Source organism: Pelophylax lessonae, assembly GCF_965119305.1.
Source record: "Pelophylax lessonae genome assembly, chromosome: 11".
Taxonomy (NCBI): Eukaryota; Metazoa; Chordata; class Amphibia; order Anura; family Ranidae; genus Pelophylax; species Pelophylax lessonae.
In genome coordinates this window covers 41,660,216-41,686,418 of record NC_138778.1, presented here as the reverse complement: position 1 = coordinate 41,686,418, position 26,203 = coordinate 41,660,216, and the positions used below count along the sequence as shown (strand labels likewise).

The 26,203-nt window shown below is 42.8% G+C and overlaps 1 protein-coding gene across 1 annotated transcript in view; it reads right to left on the bottom strand.

Moving 5' to 3' along the window:
* The window catches only part of DHX35 (DEAH-box helicase 35), a 110,128-nt gene that overhangs the window by 52,633 nt on the left and 31,292 nt on the right, over positions 1-26,203 (bottom strand). Inside the window, exons 6-11 of the mRNA XM_082272917.1 lie at positions 22,238-22,299; positions 19,324-19,393; positions 13,558-13,617; positions 11,477-11,589; positions 11,274-11,370; positions 336-494 (exon numbers count right to left, since the gene is read on the bottom strand). Of these exons, the coding sequence (XP_082129043.1) occupies positions 336-494; positions 11,274-11,370; positions 11,477-11,589; positions 13,558-13,617; positions 19,324-19,393; positions 22,238-22,299 (561 nt within the window). The remainder of the gene's footprint in view (positions 1-335; positions 495-11,273; positions 11,371-11,476; positions 11,590-13,557; positions 13,618-19,323; positions 19,394-22,237; positions 22,300-26,203) is intronic.

Genomic DNA, 26,203 nt, shown 5'->3' with positions numbered 1-26,203 from the left:
AAGCCTTTTATTGTTTTAATATTGATGATTTTGGCATACAGCTCATGAAAACCCAAAATTCCTATCTCAAAAAATTTGCATATCATGAAAAGGTTCTCTAAACGAGCTATTAACCTAATCATCTGAATCAACTAATTAACTCTAAACATTTCCTCTCACTTATGTTGCACCTCCAAGACAAAAGTAAAGAGAAATTTCCCTGCAAGACACAGACCAAAAAAAATAAGCTGAAGGGGATTTAACCCTTCTCTGCCCTATCCAAAACAAAAAAAAGTTCTAGCTTTCCAAACACTTTAGTATGCTCCTAATATCCTGTTTTAAAAAATTAAGCGTACCTTCCTGACACTGGGTGAGACCCTTTCAAATACTTTCATTTGTTCAGAGGCGGGAAGTCCTGCGTACATGGGAAGAACACGGAGGTGTTTCTTCATGCCTGAACGAGCAAGAATCCGGGCCTGTTCCACCAGCATTGACACCACACTTTCCACCTCCTCCTGTCAAAGGGAGAGAAGAAACAACATTACAGCAAACAAGATCCAGCCATATGAACAGTGAGCAGCAGGGTAGCGACATCACTCAAATCCTCAATATCACTCCAAAGCTGAAGAGACTAGCAATCAGAGGCAGCAGTGCTATAGATGATCTCACACTGCAGATATACAGCTATTATGTACATACATAGGAAGTATACTTCCATTTTTCAGAAGGAATTCACGACAAAAGGTATAATTTTAGGGCACTACTTAGAACAATGGATCTCCCTAGATGTTCCTTATAACAGCAAATCTTTCCGAGTTCAAATTTTTAAAGTTTTGAGTTCAAATCTACTTGCTAGATGCATCTTTTACAGAAACCACCCATGCAGACAAAAGGTCTTTTTAGTTTTAAATGTGTTGTGCAGTTTGTTAAAATATAGGTAGATGAAGATGCAATAACTTTAGGCCATTTCTGTCCCCATGCAGCCTGCCTGAGGTACTCCATTATTTATATTCCTAGGTCCGGGGATAAATGCAGGAAACCACGAAGAAGAGCATGTTTGGTTTCAAAAGCTGTGCAAGTAATAAAGCTTATCCCAGTAATGGTCGAGTTCTATGTTGCTGGCATGGGTGGGAGACCCGGGCATCTTTCCTGCATGGCCGCCGAAGAGAAGACCCAATCAAAGCCGCATTCGGCTCTGATCGGGTCTCCATGTAAAAAAACCCGGGCGTGATGTCATGACATCACTTCTGGGTACTCGGCAGCAAATTCAAAATAATGCAAGCATTCAAAACAGCCAAACTTGGCGTTTTGAATGCTTTTAAGTGCAGAGGAGGGGTTTGGGGTCTTTTAGACCCCCAGATCCCTCCACCAGAGTACCTGTGAAAAATAAAAATGTTTTTTAAATGTCCGAAAATATCAGCAGATACCGATAGCCGATGGCCAAAACATCGGTATCAGTATCGGCACTAGAAAAACGATATCGTTCAATCACTAATACTTACCTGCTCTGTGCAATGGTCCTGATTCTCCGCTTCTTGGGTCACTTGCTGGCGTTCCTGGCTCCTCTTCCCTGCTGGGTGTCCCTATAGTAAGCCGCTTGCTATGGGGCACACGTGCGTGCTTGCTCCTGAGCCCCGCTTTGTGTGTCAATAAGACATACAGCGTGTGACTTGGCCATGCCCCCTGCATTAAAGTGGTTCTAATGCATTCTATGCATTAAGGTAAAAAACCGATGATGCAGGAGCCCCCGTCCTCCCCCTTTTTTTTTACCCAAGCCCGATCTGATCCAGCGATGTGCACAAGAGAAGCAGCTCTCATCACTGTTTCTCTCCTCATTGGGAAGACTAGTAGCAGCAGGAGCCATTGATTCCCATTGCTGTCAATCAAATGTTGTGGTGAGGGAGTGGGGCCGAGCCCCCTGCTCTGTGTCAATGGAAGAAAACAAGGTGGCTTGGGAGTGAGCGTGTACGGGTGCTCCTACGGTAAGAGGCTTTCCTTGGGGGCACTCGCCGAAGAGAAGGGACCTGGACCGTCGGTGGGGGACCCCTGAAGAAGAGGATCAGGGCTGCTCTGTGCAAAGCCTTTGCACTTACAGTGTATCTGGAAAGTATTCACAGTGCTTCACTTTCTCCACATTTTGTTATGTTACAGCCTTATTCCAAAATGGATTAAATTCATTATTTTCCTCAAAATTCTAGAAACAATCCCCCATAATGACAACGTGAAAGATGTTGGTTTGAAACCTTTTTCAAATTTATTAAAATGAAAAAATAAAAATCACATGTACATAAGTATTCACAGCCTTTGCCAAGACGATCAAACTTGAGCTCATGTGCATCCTGTTTCCAATGATCATTCTTGAGATGTTTCTACAACTTGATTGGAGTCCACCTGTGGTAAATTCAGTTGATTGGACATGATTTTGGAAAGCCACACACCTGTCTATATAAGGTCCCACAGTTACGGTGCATGTCAGAGCACAAACCAATCCATGAAGTCCAAGGAATTGTCTGTGGACCTCCAAGACACGATTGTATCAAGGCAGAGATCTGGGGAAGGGTACAGAAAAAAATATGCAGCATTGAAGGTCCCAAAGAGCACAGTGGCCTCCATCATCCATAAATGGAAGAAATTTGGAACCACCAGGACTCTTCCTAGAGCAGGCCGCCCTGCCAAACTGAGCAATCGGTGGAGAAGGGCCATAGTCAGGGAGGTGACCAAGAACCTGATAGTCACTCTGACAAATCTCCAGTGTTTCTCTGTGAGGAGAGGAGAACCTTCAAGAGCAAACATCTCTGCAGCTCTCCACCAATCAGGCCTGTATGGTAGAGTGGCCAGACGGAAGCCACTCCTCAGTAAAAAGCACATGACGGCCCGTCTGGAGTTTGCCAAAAGGCACCTAAAGGAACTCTCAGACCATGAGACACAAAATTCTCTGATCTGATGAAACAAGGATTGAACTTTTTTGCCTGAATGGCAAGCAAGTGTCATGTCTGGAGGAAACCAGGCACCGCTCATCACCTGGCCAATATTATCCCTACAGTGAAGCATGGTGGTGGCAGCATCATGCTGTGGGGATAGTTTTCAGGAGTAGGAAATGGGAGACTAGTCAGGATATAGGGAAAGATGAATGCAGCAATGTACAGAGACATCCTTGATGAAAACCTTCTCCAGAGTGCTCTGAACCTCAGACTGGGGCGAAGGTTCATCTTCTAAGGCTCCGTTTCCACTGTTGCAACATGTCAAGTCGCACAGCAAGTCAAAAGTCATTCATTTCCATTTGGCCCGTTCTAACTGCCGCGACTTGAGTTGCGGCGCCATGAAAATTAGTTTGTGCACTACTTTTGGGCCGACTTCATGCGACTTCCTTCTATAATGAGGGACAAGTCGCACTGAAAGCCGCGAACAAGTAACACTACAGAGTCGCGCTAGAAGTAGCACGACTCTGTAGCCGCAGCAGTGGAAACGAAGCCTAACAGGACAATGACCCTAAGCACACAGCCAGGATAACAAAAGAGTAGCTACAGGACAACTCTGTGAATGTCCTTGAGTGGCCCAGCCAGAGCCCAGACTTGAACCTGATTGAACATCTCTGGGGAGATCTGAAAATGGCTGTGCACAGACGCTCCCCATCCAACCTGATAAAAATTGAGAGGTCCTGCAAAGAAGAATGGGAGAAACTGCCCCAAAAATAGGTGTGCCAAGCTTGTAGCATCATACTCAAAAAGACTTGAGGCTGTGATTGGTGCCAAAGGGGCAAACGCTGAGCAAACGCTGCAAATACTTATGTACATGGGATTTTATTTTTTTCGTTTATTTTCAATAAATTTGCAAAGATTTCAAACAAACTTCTTTCATGTTGTCATTATGGGGTATGGTTTGAAGAATTTTGGAGGAATATAATTAAATAAATCCATTTTGGAATAAGGCTATAACATAACAAAATGTGTAAAAAGTGAAGCACTGTGAATACTTTCCGGATGCACTGTAACAGGTAAGTTTGTTTTTTTAATTTAAAAAAAGGGCCTTTAACCACTTTACGACTGCTCACAGTAATATTACTGCGGCAGAGTGGCTCGTTATCGTCTGACGACGTAGTACTACGTCGTCAGACACTCCCCCCTCTGGGCGGCGCTTGCGCGCCGCCGGAGGCTCGCTCCCGCTGTTTTCATTCACAGCGGGAGTCGGGCCAGGGGAGGAGCAGCGGCGATCGCCGCTGCTCTTACCCGATCGTCGGGGATCGAGTCTGGAGATCCGCCCGCTGTGTGTAAACAGAGCGGGCGGATCTCCATAGTGACAGGGAGTGACAGATCGGACTGTTCAGCATAGCTGAATCTGTCCATGACTCACTCAGTCACCTCCCCCCCCCCCCCCCACACGTCAGTAAGCACCAGGCATACATTAACCCCTCCCTCTCCAATAAAATTAACCCCTTCCCTGCCAGTGTCATTTTTACAGTAACAGTGCATATATATAGCACTGATTACTGCAGTAATGTCACTGGTACCCCCAAGTGTCAAAAATGTCAGTCAAGGGTCCGATCTGTCCGCCGCAATGTCGCAGTCCCGCAAAAAAAAAAAATCGCAGATCGCCGCCATTACGCGTTAAAAAAAAAAAAACACCAAAAATGACAGAAATCTTTCCCTTTGTTAGTAAACGCAATAACTTTTGCGCAAACCAATCAAAATACGCTTATTGCGATTTTTTTTACCAAACATAGGTAGCAGAAAACAAATTGGCCAAAAAATTTAAAAAAAATTGGTTTTTACATCTTTTTTGGGGGGAATTTCATATAAAAAAATGTTAAAAATATTGTTATTTTTTCAAAATAAACGCCCTTTTTTTGTTTATGGCGCAAAAAGTAAAAATCGCACAGGTGATCAAATACCACCAAAAGAAAGCTCTGTTTGTGGGAAAAAAAGGACGTAAATTTCGTTTGGGTATGGCGTTGCACGACCGCGCAATTGTCAGTTGAAGTCGCACAGCGCCGAATCGCAAAAAGTGGCCTGGACGGAAGACAGCAAAATCCTCCGGTGGTAAAGTGGTTAAAACCCATTTCAAACTGGGTATTCAATAGTAGAATTTTGAATGAAAATTCGGACAAAAATCCGTGGTATGTTCGAATGTTGTTTGAAAGTAGTTAAAGATTTAGTTTGCTTTTTAACATTCAATTTTGGAATGAATGGACTTTACTGAACGAAAAACTACACGCACTCATAGAAATTCATACATGTGAGAAAAAATTTCCATCCTGCTCCTTAGAATTTTCTGGTCAGTGCAATCAAAAACGAATGTTGATTTTTACCCAACTAATAATTAGAAAAACAAACTTTCTTACAATGAAAATTGGCAAAATTCTACTAGCGTATACCCAGCTTAAGTCTATTTACCCAACGCTAAAAGCTCTGTGCTTTAGAGAAGAGCTTTGATTTAAAAAGAAAACCTCTCAGTGGTTTCCAACGGCATATCTTATTGTAAAAATTCAGCATTAGTTTCTGAAGCTGTTCATAGAAAATTAGCAGAGATCCTAAACCACACCTAAAAACGTGTTGTCTCTACCCATTCTGCTTTAAATCACTGGAAGCTTTGTGACTAGCAGCTTGCACAGATCTCCATTATTTCATAGTCAAGACTGACACATAAAGAGGTAATTATTGTTACTGCTGGCTCATTATGTACTTAGCTATGACATGCTAAAGAGGAGGAGTGGTCACATATAGGTCCTAATTTTTAATTTAACAAGTCCATGTGTAATAATGTTACAAGCACAGAGATCCCATAAACTTTTCACTGAAAGGAATAGTTATTTTCTGAAATTATACAGTGGTCTGTTTAACCACTTAAGCCCCGGAGGATTTGGCTGCTAAAAGACCAGGGGGTATTTTGCGATTCGGCACTGCGTGACTTTAACGGACCATTGCACGGTCGTGCGACGCTGTACCTAAACTAATTTGACGTCCTTTTTTTCCCCACAAACAGAGCTTTCTTTTGGTGGTATTTGATCACCTGTGCGATTTTTTTGATCATGCGCTATAAACAAAAAAAGAGCGTCAATTTTGCAAAAATAACAATATTTTTCACATTTTTTTATATGAAATTCCTCAAAAAAAAATGTAAAAATCTAAATTTTTTAACATTTTCGGCCAATTTGTTTTATGCTACGTATGTTTGGTAAAAAAAAAAAAAATCGCAAAAAGCGTATTTTGATTGGTTTGCGCAAAAGTTATCGCGTTTACTAACAAAGGGAAAGATTTTTGTCATTTTTGGTGTTTTTTTTTTTTTTTAACGCGTAATGGCGGCGATCTGCGACTTTTTTTGCGGTACTGCGACATTGCGGCGGACAGATCGGACCCTTGACTGACATTTTTGACACTTTTGGGGTTACCAGTGACATTACTGCAGTAATCAGTGCTATACATATGCACTGTTACAGCAAAAATGACACTGGCAGGGAAGGCGTTAACTGTATTGGAGAGGGAGGGGTTAAGTGTGTCCTAGGGGCGTGATTCTAACTGTAAAGGGACATGGCTATTGGTGTAAAAAAAGAAATCAACAGTCCTACATAGTAGAACCGTTTGATCTTCATTTTTACACCAGGGAGAATGACAGGCGGCTTGTTTACATTAGCCGCCTGACTTTCTCCCTTCACCGGAGCGATCGTGAGTGACCGGCGGACGATCGGGTCCGCCGGTCACACGCACTGACTTGTCAGTGAACGAGCCAGGGCGGGCGCGCGCCCGCCCGCAATTGGCTCACAAGTCAGTGACATGCGAGTGACGTACCCCTACGTCACTCTGCCTGGCCAGGGCTGACCGCCGCAGTATATAGTCGTGCGGCGGTCGGCAACCGGTTAAATGCAAACTAGCATAGCAGAGATCATCTTTAACCACTTCCTGACCAGCCACCGTACATATACTGAGGCAGGTCAGCTCTTTCCCGCATAACGACATACCTGTACCTCGCTTCGCGGGACCGCTAGCCCCCATTCGCCACAGGGAAAGCTATTTGCGGGTCCGATCAACGCAATTGCCGCCAGGCACCCGCGATCGCTCCCCGTGGAGACAGAACGGCGGTTGTAAACACGGCAGACCACTGTTCTGTCAGTAATCCTGTGTTCCTCTTATTTAGAAACACAGATCTCTGTGTTCATGCAGCAAGCCCATCCATCACATAATAATATGCAAGAGGGCTAAAGGGGTAGAGGGAATAATATAACATTAGTTATGTGTCAAAGTGTAGTGCCAGCTTCTATATGTCCTTTTTTTTAAAAGAAACAATTTTATGTAGCACCCTACAGGTAGGTGCTAGGTAAATGTATAGTGGGCTTTGTCTGCCTAACAGCAGGGCAGTTAGAAAGCACCCTCTAGGGACACCCTTAAAACTTTTGATCGCCCCTGGTGTTAACCCCTTCCCTGCCAGTGACATTAGTACAGTAACAGTTCATATTTTTAGCACTGATTACTGTAGTAATGTCACTGGTCCCCCCAAAAGTGTCAAAAATGTCAGTTAGGTGTCCGATCTGTCCGCCGCAATGTCGCAGTCCCGCTAAAAAACGCTGATCACCGCCATTACTAGTAAAAAATAAAAACAACATAAATCTTTCCCCTAGTTTGTATACGTGATAACTTTTGCGCAAACCAATCAATATACACTTATTGGGATTTTTTTTACCAAAAATATGTAGTAGAATACATATTGGCCTAAAAAGATTTTTTATTATCGGGAATGTTATATAGCAGAAAGTAGAAAATATTGTTTGTTTTTTTGAATTGTCGCTCTTTTTTTGTTTATAGCGCAAAAAAAAAAAAATCTCACAGGTGATCAAATACCACCAAAAGAAAGGTATTAGGGTACAGCATCGCACAACCGCACGATTGCCAGTTAAAGTAATGCAGTGCCGTATTGCAAAAAATGGCCTGGTCATTAAGGGGTAAATCCTTCCAGTCCAGAAGTGGTTAAAGACACTTTTTGAACTTTTAAGAGTAAAAGTCTTATCTTAGAACAGTGATCGCCAACCTTTCGGACCTCATGGACCACTAAAATCAAAATGTTAAATCCCGCGGACCACAAACATGAGTTTTATAGGCCTTCTACACACTCTATATACTTTATGGCCACCTCCACCTGGATCACACTGCTGCCTTAAACATAAAATCCTCCGGCTCTCTGCCCCCCTCCCCTGGATCACAGTGCTGCCTTATACACACACAATGCTTCGGTTCTCTGCCTCTCCCCTGACACTCTGTACCACACTGCTTCCTTACACAGACTCCTTATCCAGCCATGTGCTTGAGCTCTGTGCTCCCTCCAACAGTCTGTAATCAGCGCTACCATTGGAAGAACCTTCCTTCTTCACCTCCTGCTCTCTGCACTACTCCCAGGAAACTCCCTCTGAGTTCACAGGAGCTGGAACTGCTACAGAGGAGGCATCAGGTATCAATGTGTGCTGACAGTATTGTCTGTCAGCACGCATTGAGAACAACACTGGAAACAACTTGGGCGGTATACATTTGCCACAACATTTATTTGCGGCAGAACGCCCTACAGACCACCACATTTTTCTCGTGAACCATCAGTGGTCCACGGATAACTGGCTGGCAAATGCTGTCTTAGAGTATGCACAGAGAAGCATCTTCTGGATCATCCCTCTGATTCCAGTTTTACCTTGTTGCTAAGGGCTGACTGCTAAGGGCTGACTCCCCTGCTATGATTGTGCATTGGTAGAAAATAGAACTGGGTGCAAACTTACTCTGGTGTTTTTTTCTAGCCCAGAAGACAAGAGGTTAAGCCTTCACTACAAAGTAAAACGCTTTAGAGGTGCAGAAAGCAGCATTTTCTGACTTAGGTAGGCAAAAACAGTCATACTTGCTATAGAACAAGACTTTTACTTTACAAATTTCAAATGCTCACAGGCTTTCTTTAGGGCTTATGCACATGGCCACGAATAACACAATATTTTTTATCAGGGGAATTTTTTTTTTTTTTTTTTTTTACTGATCTGAATGCAGGTGGATTGTTTTCTATAGACACATGCACACAGCTACGTAAAGATCAGTAAACTAGTGGTGCATTCAGATCTGTTAAAAAAAAAAGTATGCATTTGAGGTGCTGTGTATGTATATTTTACGATGCACACATGTAAGCATTTGTGCAAATTTATCCTATTGGGGTTCAAGAGCAGCCTGCATCCTAGCAATGGAAGGACACTAAGTAGCTTTTCCTGAAAAGCCGCCTGCGTCCTAGCAACAGGGCCATTTATGCTGAATGCATGTAAATCAGATGTACGAAATACAGGGCACTTTTTATAAAGGATTTTGCTAGCAGCTTCGACTAGCAGGATCCTGAATACTAATCGCTATATTTGCAACACAACCATGTGCATGTTAGGCTAAGTTCACCTTTGAAACATGTTACATGGGCGCATCATTCATTCACAGAATTCCAAGAATTAATGAACTACAAGTACCATCGGCCATCGTGGCTGACGGCTTGTAGTTCTCAATGAACTGAAGGCACTGGTGAGCTCTCTTGTAGTGTATTGACTCTTCATGCAATTCAGTAACTGCCTGCCCATATTGGAGTTATGGGCAGACAGTGTACTGAGAGTCTACAGGCTTCTGTGGCATTGCTGATCGTGGGTTCAATGCTTTACAGGCTGCAGTATAAAAAAAATAATAAATGCACATTTTTTTTACCTGCAAATAATAGGAAAGGTGAGGGGGTTACTGCTACAAGTATAGAAAGCAGGCACCTGCAGCAGCCACCTGTATCCTCATATCACGGGGGAATGTTGGGTCCTTCTGATGGGCAAAGCGCCAACACTTTCAGGTAGCATTGGAGCTTACTGATCCCATCCCACGCACACATATTTTTCCTGGTCGGCAGTCTTACCGGCCAATAATATTGTGCAGAATGTTGCAAGGGATGGGAAAGGGTCGGGAAGTGTCACAGCTTTGCTTTGCTTGTGAAAACAATCTGAGATTTGTCTAAGACAAAGATTTTGGAGGGTGCTAAATTTTGTGCAGCTACTTCTAGGTGTCTGCACTGGAAACGTGCATCAGTTTTTGGGGGGTTTTTCACCCCTTTCAAACTCTTTTCAAAGGAACTCTGTCACTAAACTCCAACACTGAATAGTCTCTGTTTAAAAAAAAACAGATTGTAAATACTCTCTCCAAAACTACCACCAAACATTGCTCGAATGCAGGGGTCTTCAAACTTTCTACACAAAAGGGCCAATTTACTGTCCTTCAGTGCCGGTTCACATTTGTGCAATCCCAAAGATCGCATGTAATTCGGAGCGCACTGCTCCTAAAATTACATGCGATGTCTGTGCGGTGCAAATTCAGCCATACAGTTTGTATGGCTGAATTCACACCGCAATCGCACTAAAACACACACAGGACCCTTTTTTTGGTCCGCAGCAGAATCGGATCGCATGGTGGTTCACACTAGTGCGGTCCGATTCTGTGCGAACTCTCAGATCGCACTGCGATATGCGATCTGATCTGAGGGTGTCGTTAACTTTTAATTGACACCCCCAGCGTATCGCATATGGCAGTTTGAACTGCCAGGGGTGCGGATGCGATGCGGGAACACGCTGTATATTCACAGCGTTACCGCATTGTATAAATGTGAACCGGCACTCAGACTTTAGAAGGGCCAGACTGGGAACAGTGAGAATAGAAAAGGTCCCAACGTCAGTGGGAAAAAATAATGCCCCGTTGTTTCAGCCTAAGTAATTGTGCCCCATTATTGGTGTAAGTGGGAGGAATTGTGCCGCACCACTGATGTCATTGGGCCTCATTGCTGGTGTCAGTGGGAGGAATTGTGCTCCATCGTTTGTGTAATTGGGAGGAATTGTGCGCCATCATTGGTGTCAGTGGGGGGAATTATGCCCCATTGTTGGTATCAGTGAATGAAATAGTGCCCAAGGGCTGGATAAAAGCAAGCAAAGATCTTGCTTTTGTCCCCCGGGCAGCAGTTTGGAGACCACTACTCGAATGTAATTAGGTTGATGTCTTAATACTCCGAAGAAACCAGAATGCCGGAAACAGTAGTGACAAAGGAGTCAGCTGGATGAATACATAAAAGGAGATCAACACTTCCAGAAACATTGGTTTTCAGAAGAGTTTTTAGGCGTCAAGCTCTTTCTATTAAAGTGGTGTTCAATGGTGAGGGCAGCAGATAGGAAAGTATTTACCATCTACTTTACAGGGAGGCCCTATTATTGAGAGATGACATTTGGCCACTTTCAGTGTGGGTCATCTTTTCACCTTTTGATGATTGCAATATACCTGGCCAGTTAGGAAAGCAAGAATATCTCCATCCATGTCACTTTGATGGATCTTCATCACCGTCTGTACTGTAGACTTCAAGTAATCTGGAACAGGGCTGATAAAAAAAAAAAAAGTTCAGCAGATTGGAACATAGGATACAAATTAATGGACTTGGAAGTCCCTGTGATAAAAAGGAGGGGAAAAAAAAGAAAGATTCTGACCTTTGAGTATAGAAAACATCCACAGGAAACGTCCTTCCTTCCACTGTGAGGATGGCACATGTGTCTCTGTTGGGATCATTGGTGTCATTCAGGTTGAAGAATGTCTTGAATTTCTGTATGAGGGGTGATATTCACTGTGATATCCAGAACAGACAGAGAAAGCCAACCTTCCCTTTCCTTTAGCAAGTATTGCAGGGTCACATCAACTATATCTCATATTATTTATGAGTGGTTTCCCAAGAAAGTAACTACACATACTCATAAGGCAAAAGGTACTCTTGAAACGACCATGAGTTTCACGCTAAACAGTACTTACTCACTGAGTCTATGTTTAAGGTCCCTTTCACACTTGTATGACCTAAAAGTCACGCAATTTTGACGCAACTTGAAGCAATGCCTGTGTATTCTTGAGGTCAAGGGACCTCAAGTCGCATCAAAGTCTGGCCAAAGTAGTGCAGGGGCTACTTTGAAGTCGCCCAGATACGAATGGTACTCATTGGAAATCATGCGACTTTGCAGTCCCAAGTCGCAAGACAAGCCTCAAAAGTGTGAAAGAGGTCAAAAGCAACACCGTAGATAAATTAAAAAAAAAAAAAACCCGTGAAAATAACACTATGAAGAGCGTCTGCAATCGCTCGATTTATTCTCCCTGGAGAAGAGACGCCTGAGAGGGGACATTTATAAATATCTCAATGGGGATCTCAGCTTAGAAAAAAAGCTGTTCAGTCGAAGGGATTGCATGAGGACAAGAGGGCATACAATGCGATTAGAGGAGAAGCGTTTTAACCTCAGGCAACCTGGGGGGTTCTTTACTGTTGGGGCTACAAGATTGTGGAATTCTCTACCACAAGAGGTGGTTTCTGCGGGAAGTATGGTGGCTTTCAAAAGACTCTTAGACGCACATCTCAAGGATCAGGACATTAAGGGCTATGTGAGATGATTACAGCCACACACACCTACACAGGTTGAACTGGATGGACTATTGTCTTTATTCAACCTCACCTACTATGTAACTATTAAAAATAACTATCCTGCTGCCAGGACCGTTGGGCTGCGATCTTTTGCAGAGCTACAGCCTTTGGAAGAAGCTTTAGCATTTAAAGCTTTTATGGTCCCACTTGCTGGCCACTTTGTCATGACTAGGTCAGTGCGTAACAGAAGAGGCGCAATGACCGGCCAGTGAAACCAGTATGCGGCAGGGGATACAGCCATCAGATACACCCACACATTATGGATGATCTAGATTCTATCAATGATCTTAAAGTATAACTAAAGGCAAAACTACTTTTTTTCATTTTGGATAGAGCAAGGAAGGGTTATAACCCATGTCATATTTTCGCCATCTTTGTCCCATTGGGGAGATTTCCCTTCACTTTTTGTCCCATAATCAAACAGGAAGTGAGATGATATCCCAGCAAATGAAGGGAATTCCTTGGGGTCACCAGAACTAGTGTCCCCACTGGAAGATTTTCCCTCTATTACTTTTCTGGTGACAACCCAAAATTTTAATTTACTTTCACGTTCAATGATAACGGTAAACAGGACAAATAGAGAGGGTGAAGCTCCATAACGGGGGCACAGACAGCAATAAAAACGGACTTGCGTTCTTCTCCCTCTCCACTCTATCTAAAATGGAAAAAAAAAAATAAGTTTTGCCTTTAGTAATACTTTAACTCTCCAAGAGAGAAAATATCTGGGGCACAGCCAACGCTATTGTGAGAGTGAGTTCTATTGCTGTCAGTTGGCTCAGTGACAGATTGCAATTCAAGCACAATCTTACAAACCGCTCCAGTAAAGAAAATCCATGGGAGCCGACATGTTCCTAGGGATTATGTTCCTAGGGATTGTGTCCAGATCTGTCAATCCCCAGAATAATCAAGATCAATGAATGGCGACCATGATGCCTGGTAGGGGATCATTGCACACAGTGGAGGAGCAATTCACAGATCTGCAGCATGGCCCCAGAATTGATGCATCAACATATGAGGAATAAACGAAGCTGCAAAAATGTGTAGGCTACTGGGACTCCAGGTGAAAAGGAAAACTCCAGGACTGAAAGAAGACATAGTTCATAGGGTTACCTCTGCATCAAGTGTTGCGGAGGCCACGATCAACCTCAAATCTCCTCTTTTCTTCTGAACCTGAAGATGTGAGAAAAAGATAAGTGTGGTGACACATCTGACTGATGTATGACAGACAAGAGAATGACCTGACAGGTGACTGCATAAAAAACCTTTTTCTTTTGCACTTTACTGTTCCTCCTATTTTAAAGGGGAAGTCTACCCTAAAACTAAAATCTCTACATCTACAGGCATCTATCTATCAACCTATCTAGCCCTGTAAAGAAGAAATCATTATACTTACCTTTTCTGAAGCCGATCTGGTCAGGTCCCGCCCTGAGCCGTCAGCGGTGGCTTCGCTTTGGAGGTGGGTGCAGAGGAGGCAGCCGACAACAGAAGACCCATAGTAAGTCTATGGGTGATGTCACATCCTATTCATTTCACATCGGTTGTCGGCCGTGTCCTCTGCAGAGCTTCCACTGCTGGAGACCGGACCAGAGAGGCTTCAAAAAAGGTATTATAGTGATTTCTTCTTTAAAGGGCTAGATAGTCTTAGATCGTGGATGCCTGTAGATGTAGCGATTTCAGTGTTAGGGTGGACTTCCCCTTTAATTCAAGTCTAAGGGACCAGCTCTGATCCACATGTATTCATTATAAACAATACTATCAATATGGACCTTATTATGTGCACTAATTAAGCAAGGTTTCAAACTGCGAAATCAGTTATACAGCCAGGCAACCGAGCAACAATCTGAATGTGAAGACAATCATAATATGACACCAATACTGTAGATAAAGATGTGCAATTTGAAAACCTACTTTTAGTTTTGTGGTTAAGTTAGTATTGATTTTAGAGTTTCATTGGGATTTACTTTAAATATTGTGTGTTTGAGGAGGGGGGGGGTGTTAAAAGGTGCACAATATTGGGGGGGGGGCAGCTTGTTCTAAAGGTTAGGTATTCAGGTAGGGAAAGGTGAGATTTGGGCACTTTAGTGTAGGGAACTAATAGGTGAGGGTTAAATATTAGAGGGGCACTTAGGTGTATGAACACTGTTTTAAATACTATTAGGGGTGCGGCAAATTTTTTATGTGCAGTATTCAGAAAAAAAATGTATCCTGCAACATTTAAAAAAAAAAAAAAAACACTATATGTCTTTCCTTTAAATACAACAAATGCAAAATCCCTTTCAGACACAGCGCTCCATTTTCAGAACCATAGGGTTTTTTCGCCCCTCACAGGACTAGGACACTAGGCAGAAAAAAGACTTGACTATGCCTATGGGCAGTCCTAGCAGGCATACATCCCCCTCTCTGCTTTAGGCCTTCAGTTTTTTAACAAGCAGTGTCAGAAGTAGGGATCGACTGATTATCGGCAAAGTCGATATATCGAGGGCCGATCTGCACTTTCCCCGATATATCGGAATCGGCCCCGAAGGTTACCGATATTGCCGATATTTCGGGAAAGTGCTTGAACGGAGTGATGTCTGCAGCTAGAGGCATCACCCCGGTACTGGCGTCCATAGCCAACGGTCGGCTGTCTTGTAATGACAACCGATGAGGCTGAGAATGCGATGACCAAAATATCGATATCGGTAATAAAAAAACTATATCGGTTGATCACTAGACAGAGGTATCAAAACTTCATAGAGGGGTGGGTGCTGTGTCCGTCAATCAACTCAGAGAAATGGATTTTATGGTAAATACAAAAATCCCATTTTTTGTTTCGTTCATTGATGGACAGCATTCCATATTCAGAACCATAGGGACATCCCCAAGCAGTGCCAAAACATGGGGGGTGGAACAACAAAAAAATCCCAATCCACAAGAAGCCAACCAGGTAACAGGAGCTCAACAAAAAACAACTGGAGCGTAACCTATAGAAGAGAGGGGGATGTTTACAACTCAGATAGAAAAGACAGAGCACACCAGCACCTAGTGAAACACCATTTAGGCTACGTTCACATGTGGGTGTAGCGGATCGCGGGCAGAATCACTGTGATTCTGCCCTCGATCCGGAAATCATTGCAAATCGTGGGACGCCTGTGCGATGCCCGTGATTTGCAATGGCACCCCAAACGCTGTGCGATGTTGCCGCACTTTCCGCCTGTTGAATTGCGGTAACATCGCACAAACAGAATCGTGGGACGCATGACGCCCAAAAAAGGTACAAGAGCTTCTTTTGTGCGTCATGCGTCCCACAATTCTGTTTGCGCGATGTTACCACGATTCGGCAGGCGGAACTCGCGGCAACATCGCACAGTGTTTGGGGTGCCATTGCAAATCACGGGCATCGCACAGGCGTCCCGCCATTTGCAATGATTTCCGGATCGCGGGAAGAATCACGGTGATTCTGCCCGCGATCCGCTACGCTGACATGTGAACGTAGCCTAACTGTTTCAGATAAAGTAACACCAAACACTCACATTGTGTTTAGAGAACAAGCATGTCTGTGTAAAACTGTGGTGGCTCTCCCATATGTTGGGCTCCAGGCTGGATCCAGTGTAAGCAGACAGCCAAAGTTCTCAGTATAAAGGCGTGCAGCCACGGGCAAGCTGCACACAAGCCACCCGCACACAGCAAGGATCCTCCGATCGCCAGGAGACTCAATCCAGATACACATCCAACGCTAAGGTTGCTATGGTAATGCGTTTCAGAGGGCGTGGCCTCCTTCTTCAGGTGTGCCCAATATTCTCAGGGGGGCCCTTAAGTAGTGTCATTCATATGGTTAATAACCCATTCCATGTCAGACAATAGGCTTCTCCAAGGAACATTTAATGAATTAGCAAGGCAACTAAATGTGCAATTGTGGCATGTATTCAAGTATCATTAACATTAACCCCTTCTATGTTGTGTGCTACAAACGGTTACCTTGTTATCAAACCTATTCTCTTAGGCCCTGTTCACACCTGAGTGTATTTCAGCTCGTAAAACGCTCATCTCTGAAGTCTCAAAACGCCCAAAAAGCAAAATCCCATTGATTTCAATGGCCCCTGTTAAGATCTGAGCGTTTTGTCTCCAGAAGAAAAACGCCTGAAGCTCAATAAAGTACATGAGCTTCTTTTTTTGGCAGATTACAAGCCTTTTTGTTAGAGGTCAATGCCTTCCTCCAAACACCTGCAAAAAACGCATGAAAAAAGCCTGAAAAAAACACCTGTAAAAAGACCAAAAAAACGCCTGAAAATGATACGCTCAGGTGTGAATGGAGCCTAAACGGACTGCATTGTAACAAAACATAAATTTAAAACATACAGTTAAATAAAAAGAATCACTTTTTACAAGCATCTAATTAGAAGCATCTATTAAAAATCCCTCTAACAGAGGGAAGTACATATGAAAGAATACAAAAGCCTATAAAACTTTCCAACAGCATACTTCTTTCTTATCTATACAGTAATATAATGGATATATGTATTTTCATTGATATAATTACTATGTTATAGTGAAAAACACATAAAAACATCAGAACTCACAGTAAGATCACAATAGACTGGAAGGCTACTGACCCAGTGTGTTTACCTATATGACACTGGGGTTGGGTCATTATCACTACAGTATCGTTGAATAACAATATGTTACAGTATCTCACAAAAGTGAGTACACCCCTCACATTTTCTGTAACTATTTTATTATATCTTTTCATGTGACAACACTGAAGAAATGACACTTTGCTACAATGTAAAGTAGTGAGAGTACAGCTTGTATAACAGTGTAAATTTGCTGTCCCCTCAAAATAACTCAACACACAGCCATTAATGTCTAAACCACTGGCAACAAAAGTGAGTACACCCCTAAGTGAAAATGTCCTAATTGGGCACAATTAGCCAGTTTCCCTCCTCAGTGTCATGTGACTCGTTAGTGTTAGAAGGTCTCAGGTGTGAATGGGGAGCACGTGTGTTAAATGTGGTTTTATCGCTCTCACTCTCTCATACTGGTCACTGGAAGTTCAACATGACACCTCAGGGCAAAGAACTCTCTGAGAATCTGAAAAAAAGAATTGTTGCTCTACATAAAGATGGCCTAGGCTATAAGAAGATTACCAAGACCCTGAAACTGAGCTGCAGCACAGTGACCAAGACCACAAAGCAGTTTAACAGGACAGGATCCACTCAGAACAGGCCTTACCATGGTCGACCAAAGAAGTCAACTGCATGTGCTCAGGGTCATATCCAGAGGTTTTCTTTAAGAAATAGAAGTATGAGTGCTGCCAGCATTACTGCATAGGTTAAAGGGGTGGGGGGTCAGCCTGTCAGTGCTCAAGCCATACGCCGCACACTGCATTAAATTGGTCTGCATGGCTGTCGTCCCAGAAGGAAGCCTCTTCCAAAGATGATGCACAAGAAAGCCTGCAAACAGTTTGCTGAAGACGAAGATTAAGGACATGGATTACTGGAACCATGTCCTGTGGTCTGATGAGACCAATATAAACTTATTTGGTTCAGATGGTGTCAAGCGTGTGTGGTGGCAACCAAGTGATGAGTACAAAGACAAGTGTGTCTTGCCTACAAGTCAAGCATGGTGGTGGGAGCGTCATGGTCTGGGGCTGCATGAGTGCTGCTGGTACTGGGGAGCTACAGTTCATTGAGGGAACCATAAATGCCAACATGTACTGTGACATACTGAAGCAGAGCATGATCCCCTCCCTTCAGAGACTGGGCCGCAGGGCAGTATTCCAACATGATAACGACCCCAAACACACCTCCAAGACAACCACTGCCTTGCTAAAGAAGCTGAGGGTAAAGGTGATGGTCTGGCCAAGCATGTCTCCAGACCTAAACCTTATTGAGCATCTGTGGGGCATCATCAAATGGAAAGCGGAGGAGCGCAAGGTCTCTAACATCTACCAGCTCTGTGATGTCATCATGGAGGAGTGGAAGAGGACTCCAGTGGCAACCTGTGAAGCTCTGGTCGCCTCACAGGTCGCCTTAGTGTGAACGGGGACTAAACGGTGTTGAACTAGGAGCCGATGCGCTCTGTCTTTTCTATTTATGGTTTTGCATTATCAGTTATCCCGCAGGTGGATGAAGCAGCACAGCACATCATACACCACACCAAGTTAACCCCTTCCTTGGTGAACATTTTTAGACTTGGTTAAGCACAATTCTGATCTTTTAGGATCAACTTATTTTGTTGGGGTTTCACTTTGCTCTTACAGACTCATTGGAATCTAGAGCTCTTGATATTTTTTGTTTAATCTGTTTACAAACTAGGACTGCCCATAGGCGTAGCCAAGTCTTTTTTCTGCCTAGTGTCCTACTCCTGTAGGCAGCAATAGGACCCTATGGTTCTGAATATGGAGTGCTGTGTCCGTCAATGAACAAAAGAAAAAAAAAACTATTTTTGAAACCAAATTCTGATGTAAAATTTCATAAATGTTTAAAAGAGACCATGTGACCTTACTCATGTAGGGCAAAGTGACAGTGTCTCTGCAAAGAGCACCCCATACCCTCTTATATCCACCCTACCAACACTCACCTGAAGCTTCTTCCTCCCTTGCAGCCTGCACTTTTAGGTATGGAGGAACATGTGACCTACTCCTCAATGACAGTACTTGGCTCTAGCAGCCAATTGCTAGGCTCACTGTCAGATGACCCGAGGGGAGTGAGGTCATAGAACTTCTGGGTCACTGTCACAGTGTCTGCAATGGAATAGGGAGTGGTGAGGGAGCGCTAGTAATGTGAGTATAGGGGAGTCTCAGGAGGGCCTTTTGAAGAGACACTGTCACATTACTCTGCATGGGCAACGTGATAATGTTGTTTAATGTCGCTTTAATGTTGTTGAAAAACTCACCTTTTTCAGGAGGCCAATAGCAATGTCTGTATAGAGGGTGCGTTCGTGAGCTTCATCTAACATCAGCACACTGTATTGTGTAAAATAGACACAATTAGGTTATAGCAACCAGGATAATTTATCATTTGTTCCACAGCACTGTGTGCTCCTGATATGCTCAACTCAATGACCTCTGATCACTATAAGGGTATTAGATCCTAATGAATCAATGGTCTTCCAATATTTTTCATAACATCTTCCTGTTAGACTATGTTGTACCCAATAGATGCAGTTCTGCTGCATTAACAAAATACCACTGGTTAAGAGAATACCAGATGCAATTCCAGGCAGCAAGTTAAAGCAATCACTAAGCTACTTATGGCAAACACTAATTGTGCTAAAGTCAGAAAATCCACTCAAATTAGTGTATTCTAAGTTCTCTGTAGAAGCAACATTTCACACAGCCCCTTACAGGGTCACTGGGAATGTACCTGTGCTGTGTAATGTCCCCTCTCTCCCGCTTCCTATAACATGATTACCACTCAAAACATTTAACGCTCAAGTTTAGCTAACAATTTGAAGCAGTCAGAGAAAGTTTTTCTACTTTTGGGGGAAAAAAAAAAAAAGCTTTCAAGAATAAGAACCCTTGGAAGTGTTACATTTTGCCCCAACCTCTGTAACAGGACAGCTTGGCCTCTGTGTAAATATGCAGTAAAATATACATAAATGTTGTGAAATAGGAAAGGAATTTATATAATGAATACTAATGTGACAGGTATTAAAGAATATGTAAACCCAACATTTCATATTCCCAATATGTGGCTGCTGTACCATGTACTGAAAAAGTATCCTGTTCTCTTTGTATTGCTTCCATTGCGTGAAATCCCTGCTGTTCCCACCAGTCCCTCTGCTTTCCTATTAGAAACTGACCGCTCTAAGCAGATGAGCACAACGTGGTCAGTTCTCTAGCTGTGCTGGGAACTCAGCCTGCTCTCCTCTAATGATCAGACCTGTCCTGACACCCTCTTTCCCCAACCCAGCCATTCACTGTGTGCTGCTGTTTCTCCTCCAATAGCTCTTATACACCTAAAAACAGAGGGAATGTGATCACTTCTAAAAAAAGGGAAAAACGTGTTTATAATGTTTTTTATGTCTATACACAAATGGTTTGCCTTTCATTTCTATTTTAAAAAGAATGGGTTGTTTTACAAGGTGAGGGTTTATATATAGTTTAGCCATATACAGAAGACAACATTTTCCACTATAGAGGTCATTAAGGCACCTATTAACAGTGAAGAATATATTCATGACCATGATCTCCGAAAGAGCATCCTAACTATATAAAAACATAGAAGACATGGGGATGTACAGTGGGTAAAATAATTATTTGATCCCCTGCAGATTTTGTAAGTTTGCCCACTTACAAAGAAATGACGGGTCTATCATTCTTATCATAGGTGAATTTTAAATGATAGAGACAGAATATCAACCAAAAATCCAGAAAAAAACACATGATACAAATGTTATAAATTGGTTTTCAGTTCAGTGAATAAAATTAGTATTTGATCCTCAAGCAAAACATGATTTAATACTTAGTGGAGAGGCCCTTGTTGGCAAGCACAGAGGTAAGACGTTTCTTGTAGTTGGTGACCAGGTTTACACACATCTCTGGAGAGATTTTGGTCCACTCTTCTTTACAAAGCTTCTCTAAATCCTTAAGGTTTCTTGGCTGTTTCTTGGCAACTCGAAGTTTCAGCTCCCTCCATAATTTTCTATGGGATTAAGGTCTGGAGGCTAGGGCACTCCGTGACCTTAATGTGCTTCTTCTTGAGCCACTCCTTTGTTGCCCTGGCGGTATGTTTTGGGTCATTGTCATGCTGGAAGTCCCATCCACGACCCATCTTCAGTGTTCTGGCTGAGGGAAGAAGGTTCTCATCCAAGATTTTACAATACATGGCCTGTCCATTGGCCCCTCAATGCGAGAAAGTCAGCCTGTACCTATAGCAGAGAAACAGCCCCAAAGCATAATGTTTCCACCTCCGTGCTTGATTGTAGGGATGGTGATCTTAGGGTCATAGTCAGCGTTTTTCTTGCTCCAAACACGGCGAGTCTCCCTCCTCAAGAAGGCACATGTATAATCATGCCAATGAACATCTAAATGATTTAAAGATGGATTGGGAGAAAATGCTGTGGTCAGATGAGACCACAATTTAGCTCATTAACTCGACTCGCCGTGTTTGGAGGAAGAAGAAACCTTAAGGATTTAGAAAAGATCTGTAAAGAAGAGCGGCCCAAAATTCATCCGGAGATTTGTGCAAACCTGGTAACCTACTACAAGAAACGTCTTACCTCTGTGCTTGCAAACAAGGGGTTCTCCACCAAGTACTAAGTCATGTTTTGCGCTTAGGGATCAAAATACTTACTTTAGTCACTAAACTACAACTTAAATTATAGCATTTGTTTTATGTGTTTTCCCTAGATTTTTGGTTGATATTCTGTCTCTATCATTTAAAATAGACCTATGTTAAAAATTTTAGACCCTTTACTGGTTTGAAAGTTAGCAAACTTACAAAATCTGCAGGGGATCAAATAATAAATTTTCCCACTATAGTGTCTATCATTTGTAGCTTATTTCCCTCCAGACATATGGCTGACTGCAGGGGTGTCTGCACAGCACATGGGGATGAACAGCAACGTTATATAAATAATTCTGTGTGTGTCTGATGGCATCTGAAATATTGGTTAATAGACTGTTTGATACAGAACAATCTCTAATGTCTATAGCCTCCATGTGAGCTATATGCTTCAGATATAAAATCAGTGGTCAGATTCCCAAACATTCACCTTTCCCACATTTCTAAAAGGTTGCCAATGTGTGGCAACATAGGCGGTCCCTTTGCCACAGTGCTATGTGCCAAATATACACAATATTTACCTGTATCTGGTGAGCAATGGATCAGACATCATTTCTCGAACAAGCATGCCATCTGTCAGAAACTATAAAAAGACATTAAAACTGTCCAATAAAGATAAAGAACACATAACACAGCAAACAAAAATGTTGGGGAAAAAAACAGCACAAAAAAGAATTGGAAGGAAAAAGCAGCTCCAGATACACAGGGGGTTTTCTGAACATGACAGCAAAGAACAAGAAGCTCTGGCAACCAATCAGATTGCTCCTTTCTTCAGTTCAGTGCAGTCTGTAGAATTAACGGTGTTGGGCTACTATGGGTTACTCTTCTCTGTATGTTGCATGTAATGATGATTCCCTATAATAAATCATATACTGTATGGCTATATTTATCTGTGGGTAGCAAAGTGGCTTAGTGGTAAGCTCTTAATCCTTGCATCACTGAGGTCCTTGGTTCAATCCTCAATCAGGACACTATGAGGCAGACATGGGAGTAAGTCACACATGTGCAAGTCACAAGCAAGTCTCAAGTCTTAACCTTCAAGTCTCAAGCAAGTCCCATGTTACTGTGGCGAGTCAAATCAAGTCAAAATACTGATCTACCCCAATTTTCACCTTTAAATCAGTTAACCACTTGCCGACCAGTCACTGGGACTGTACTGCGGCAAAGTGGCTCGATTCCGTCCAGCGACGTAGACCTACGTCGCTGGACTCCTCCCCTGTAGGCGCGCTCCCGCTGTATTCAGTCACAGCGGGAGTCGGGCCAGGGGAGGAGCAGCGGCGATCGCCGCTGCTCTTCCCCGATCGTCGGGGAATCGAGTTTGGAGATCCGCCCGCTTGTGTAAACAGAGCGGGCGGATCTCCTAAGTGACAGACAGTGAAAGATTTAAGGTTCAGCATAGCTGAACCTGCGATCTGTCCTTGTGTCCCTCAGTCACCTCCCCCCACACACGTCAGTAAGCACCAGGCATACATTAACCCCTCCCTCTCCAATAAAATTAACCCCTTCCCTGCCAGTGTCATTTTTACAGTAACAGTGCATATATATAGCACTGATTACTGTAGTAATGTCACTGGTACCCCCAAAAGTGTCAAAAATGTCAGTCAAGGGTCCGATCTGTCCACCGCAATGTCGCAGTCCCGCAAAAAAAAAAAAAAATTGCAGATCGCCGCCATTACTCGTTAAAAAAAACCCACCAAAAATGACAGAAATCTTTCCCTTAGTTAGTAAACGCAATAACTTTTGCGCAAACCAATCAAAATACGCTTATTGTGATTTTTTCTACCAAACATATGTAGCAGAAAGCTAATTGGCCAAAAATTAAAAAAAATGTTGATTTTTACATTTTTTAGGGGGGGAATTTCATATAAAAAATTTTAAAAATATTGTTATTTTTCCAGAACAAACGCTTTTTTTGTTTATAGCGCAAAAAGTAAAAATCGCACAGGTGATCAAATACCACCAAAAGAAAGCTCTATTTGTGGGAAAAAAAGGACGTAAATTTAGTTTGGGTACGGCATCGCACGACCGCGCAATTGTCAGTTAAATTCGCACAGCGCCGAATCTCAAAAAGTGGCCTGGACGTAAGACAGCAAAATCCTCCGGTGGTAAAGTGATTAAAAGTCAGTGGTCAGGAAAGGTTTTGTTTTATTTTCAACATTAACAAATCTGCTTAGTGCTTTTTTCTTGGAATATTAAAGAAACATTTTTAATGCCCAAACAGCTCAAAATCCTTCATCCGGTCATGTTTCAACACCACAGTCACTAAAAACATGTCAAGTATTTCCATTGTTAAACAGCCAGTGTCCTAAAAATCAGAACACACTGAGGTGTTTTAAGTGACTGTGGTGTCAGAAACATAACAGTCACATTCATTTTGCTTTAACACATCTTGAGAAAATGCAAATATTTAATAACTTAAAAAAGTCAAGTCATTTCGAGTCATAGGTCTCAAGTCAAAGTCAAGTTTCAAGTCATGAATACCAAGTCAAAGTCAAGTTGAGTCTTTTATTATTCATTTTAGTCAAGCAAGTCTCAAGTCCTCAAACTGGTGACTTAAGTCTGACTTAAGTCAAGTCATGTGACTCAGGTTCCCCACCTCTGCTATGAGGTTGGTTTACCGAAGGTAAATAGATTGTGCACTTTGCAGGACAATTGCACAAATTTTTCCTAGAGTCTGTTGAATGTGGTAAAGCTTCACTTTGTAAAGAGGAGACGCACTGGATACCTTCGCTGCCATTGTGCTATTGCTGGGAGTCAAGTACCTTTAGGGAGAGGTGGGCTCCCTACAGGCATATCTGCTCTTAATCTATCCATTATTATATATGTGCTCTAACTCAGGAGACTCTAAAAATGTATGAGTTAGGACTGAAGTACACTGGGGTGCCGTGACATGGCCGCTGCAGCTTACACATGTACTTGCAATTGTGTGCAAACTAAACCCCTTAGTTTTAATGTGAACTATTAGACAAGTCATTTTGGTTCATTACATGCTAGTTGGTAAGTGAACAATATTTCCGGGGGTTTTTTGACTTTGTAAAGAATACTTAATCAGGTGCAAGGAAAAAAATAAAAATAAAAAAAAGGGATTTTTACTTGCACATGATTAAGGCTCGGTTCACATATATGCGATGCGGGAACCCTGTGAATCCACTGCAGGTTCCCGCATCGCATTCAAACCACAGGCAGGTCACACTGCCATATACAAATCGCTGGGGGTGTCAATACAAAGTTAACGACACCCCCAGATCAGTTCGCATATCGCAGTGCGAATTGACAATTTGGACATGAATCGGATCGCATTGGTGTGAATCAGCATGCGATCCGATTCTGCCAAAAAAAAGGGTCCTGTGTGTGTTCTGTCCAAACCCGATGGGATCTGTATGGCTGAATTCACATCGCACAGACATCACATGTGATTTTCAGAGTAGTGCGCTCCGAATCACATGCGATGTCTGTCATCTCTATAGTGTGAACCGGGGCTGAATGATGGAAACATGCACAGCTTTACCACATTTACTAAGCTCTTGGGAAAATAAGTGTAACTATACTTGCAAAGTGCACAGTCTATTTGCCTTTAGTAAATCAACCCTGATATGCATGAAGTTTGCATGTTCTCCCTGTGATTGCATGGGTTTCCTCCAGGTACTTTGATTTCCTCCCACACTCCAATACGCAATTTAATTCCTAAAGGCTGATAGGTTAACCACTTGCTGACCGCCGCACGACTATTTACGGCGGCGGTCAGCCCCTCACAGGCAAAGCGACGTAGGGCTACATCGCTAGCCTGTGAGGCTCTAGGGAGCAAGCACGCGCTGCCGGAGGCGCGCTCCTGCGCGGTCACGGACTCTCCCGCGCGTGTGCCTGGCGGACCCGATGTCCGCCGGGCACTCGCGATCGTCGGTTACAGCGGGAGAAAGGCAGGCGGCTAATGTAAACAAAGCCGCCTGTCAGTCTCCCCTGTGTAAGAATGGTGATCATACGGTTCTGCTATGTAGGACCGTTGATCTCTGTTCTTACACATCAAGCCACAGCCAATCAGTTAGAAACACGCCCCTAGGGACGCACTTAACCCCTCCCTCTCAAAAAAAGTTAATCCCTTCACTGCCAGTGTCATTTTCACAGTAACAGTGCATATTTATAGCACTGATTACTGTAGTAATGTCACTGGTACCCCCAAAAGTGTCCAAAATGTCAGTCAAGGGTCCGATCTGTCCGCCCCAATGTCGCAGTCCCGCAAAAAAAAAAAAAAAAAAAAAAAAAAAATCGCAGATCGCCGCCATTACGCATTAAAAAAAAATAAAAAACAACAAAAATGACAAAAATCTTTCCCTTTGTTAGTAAACACAATAACTTTTGCGCAAACCAATCAAAATACGCTTTTTGCGATTTTTTTTACCAAACATATGGTAAAAAAAAAATTGGCCTACAATGTTAAAAAATTTAGATTTTTATATCTTTTTTGGGGGGGAATTTCATATAAAAGAAGG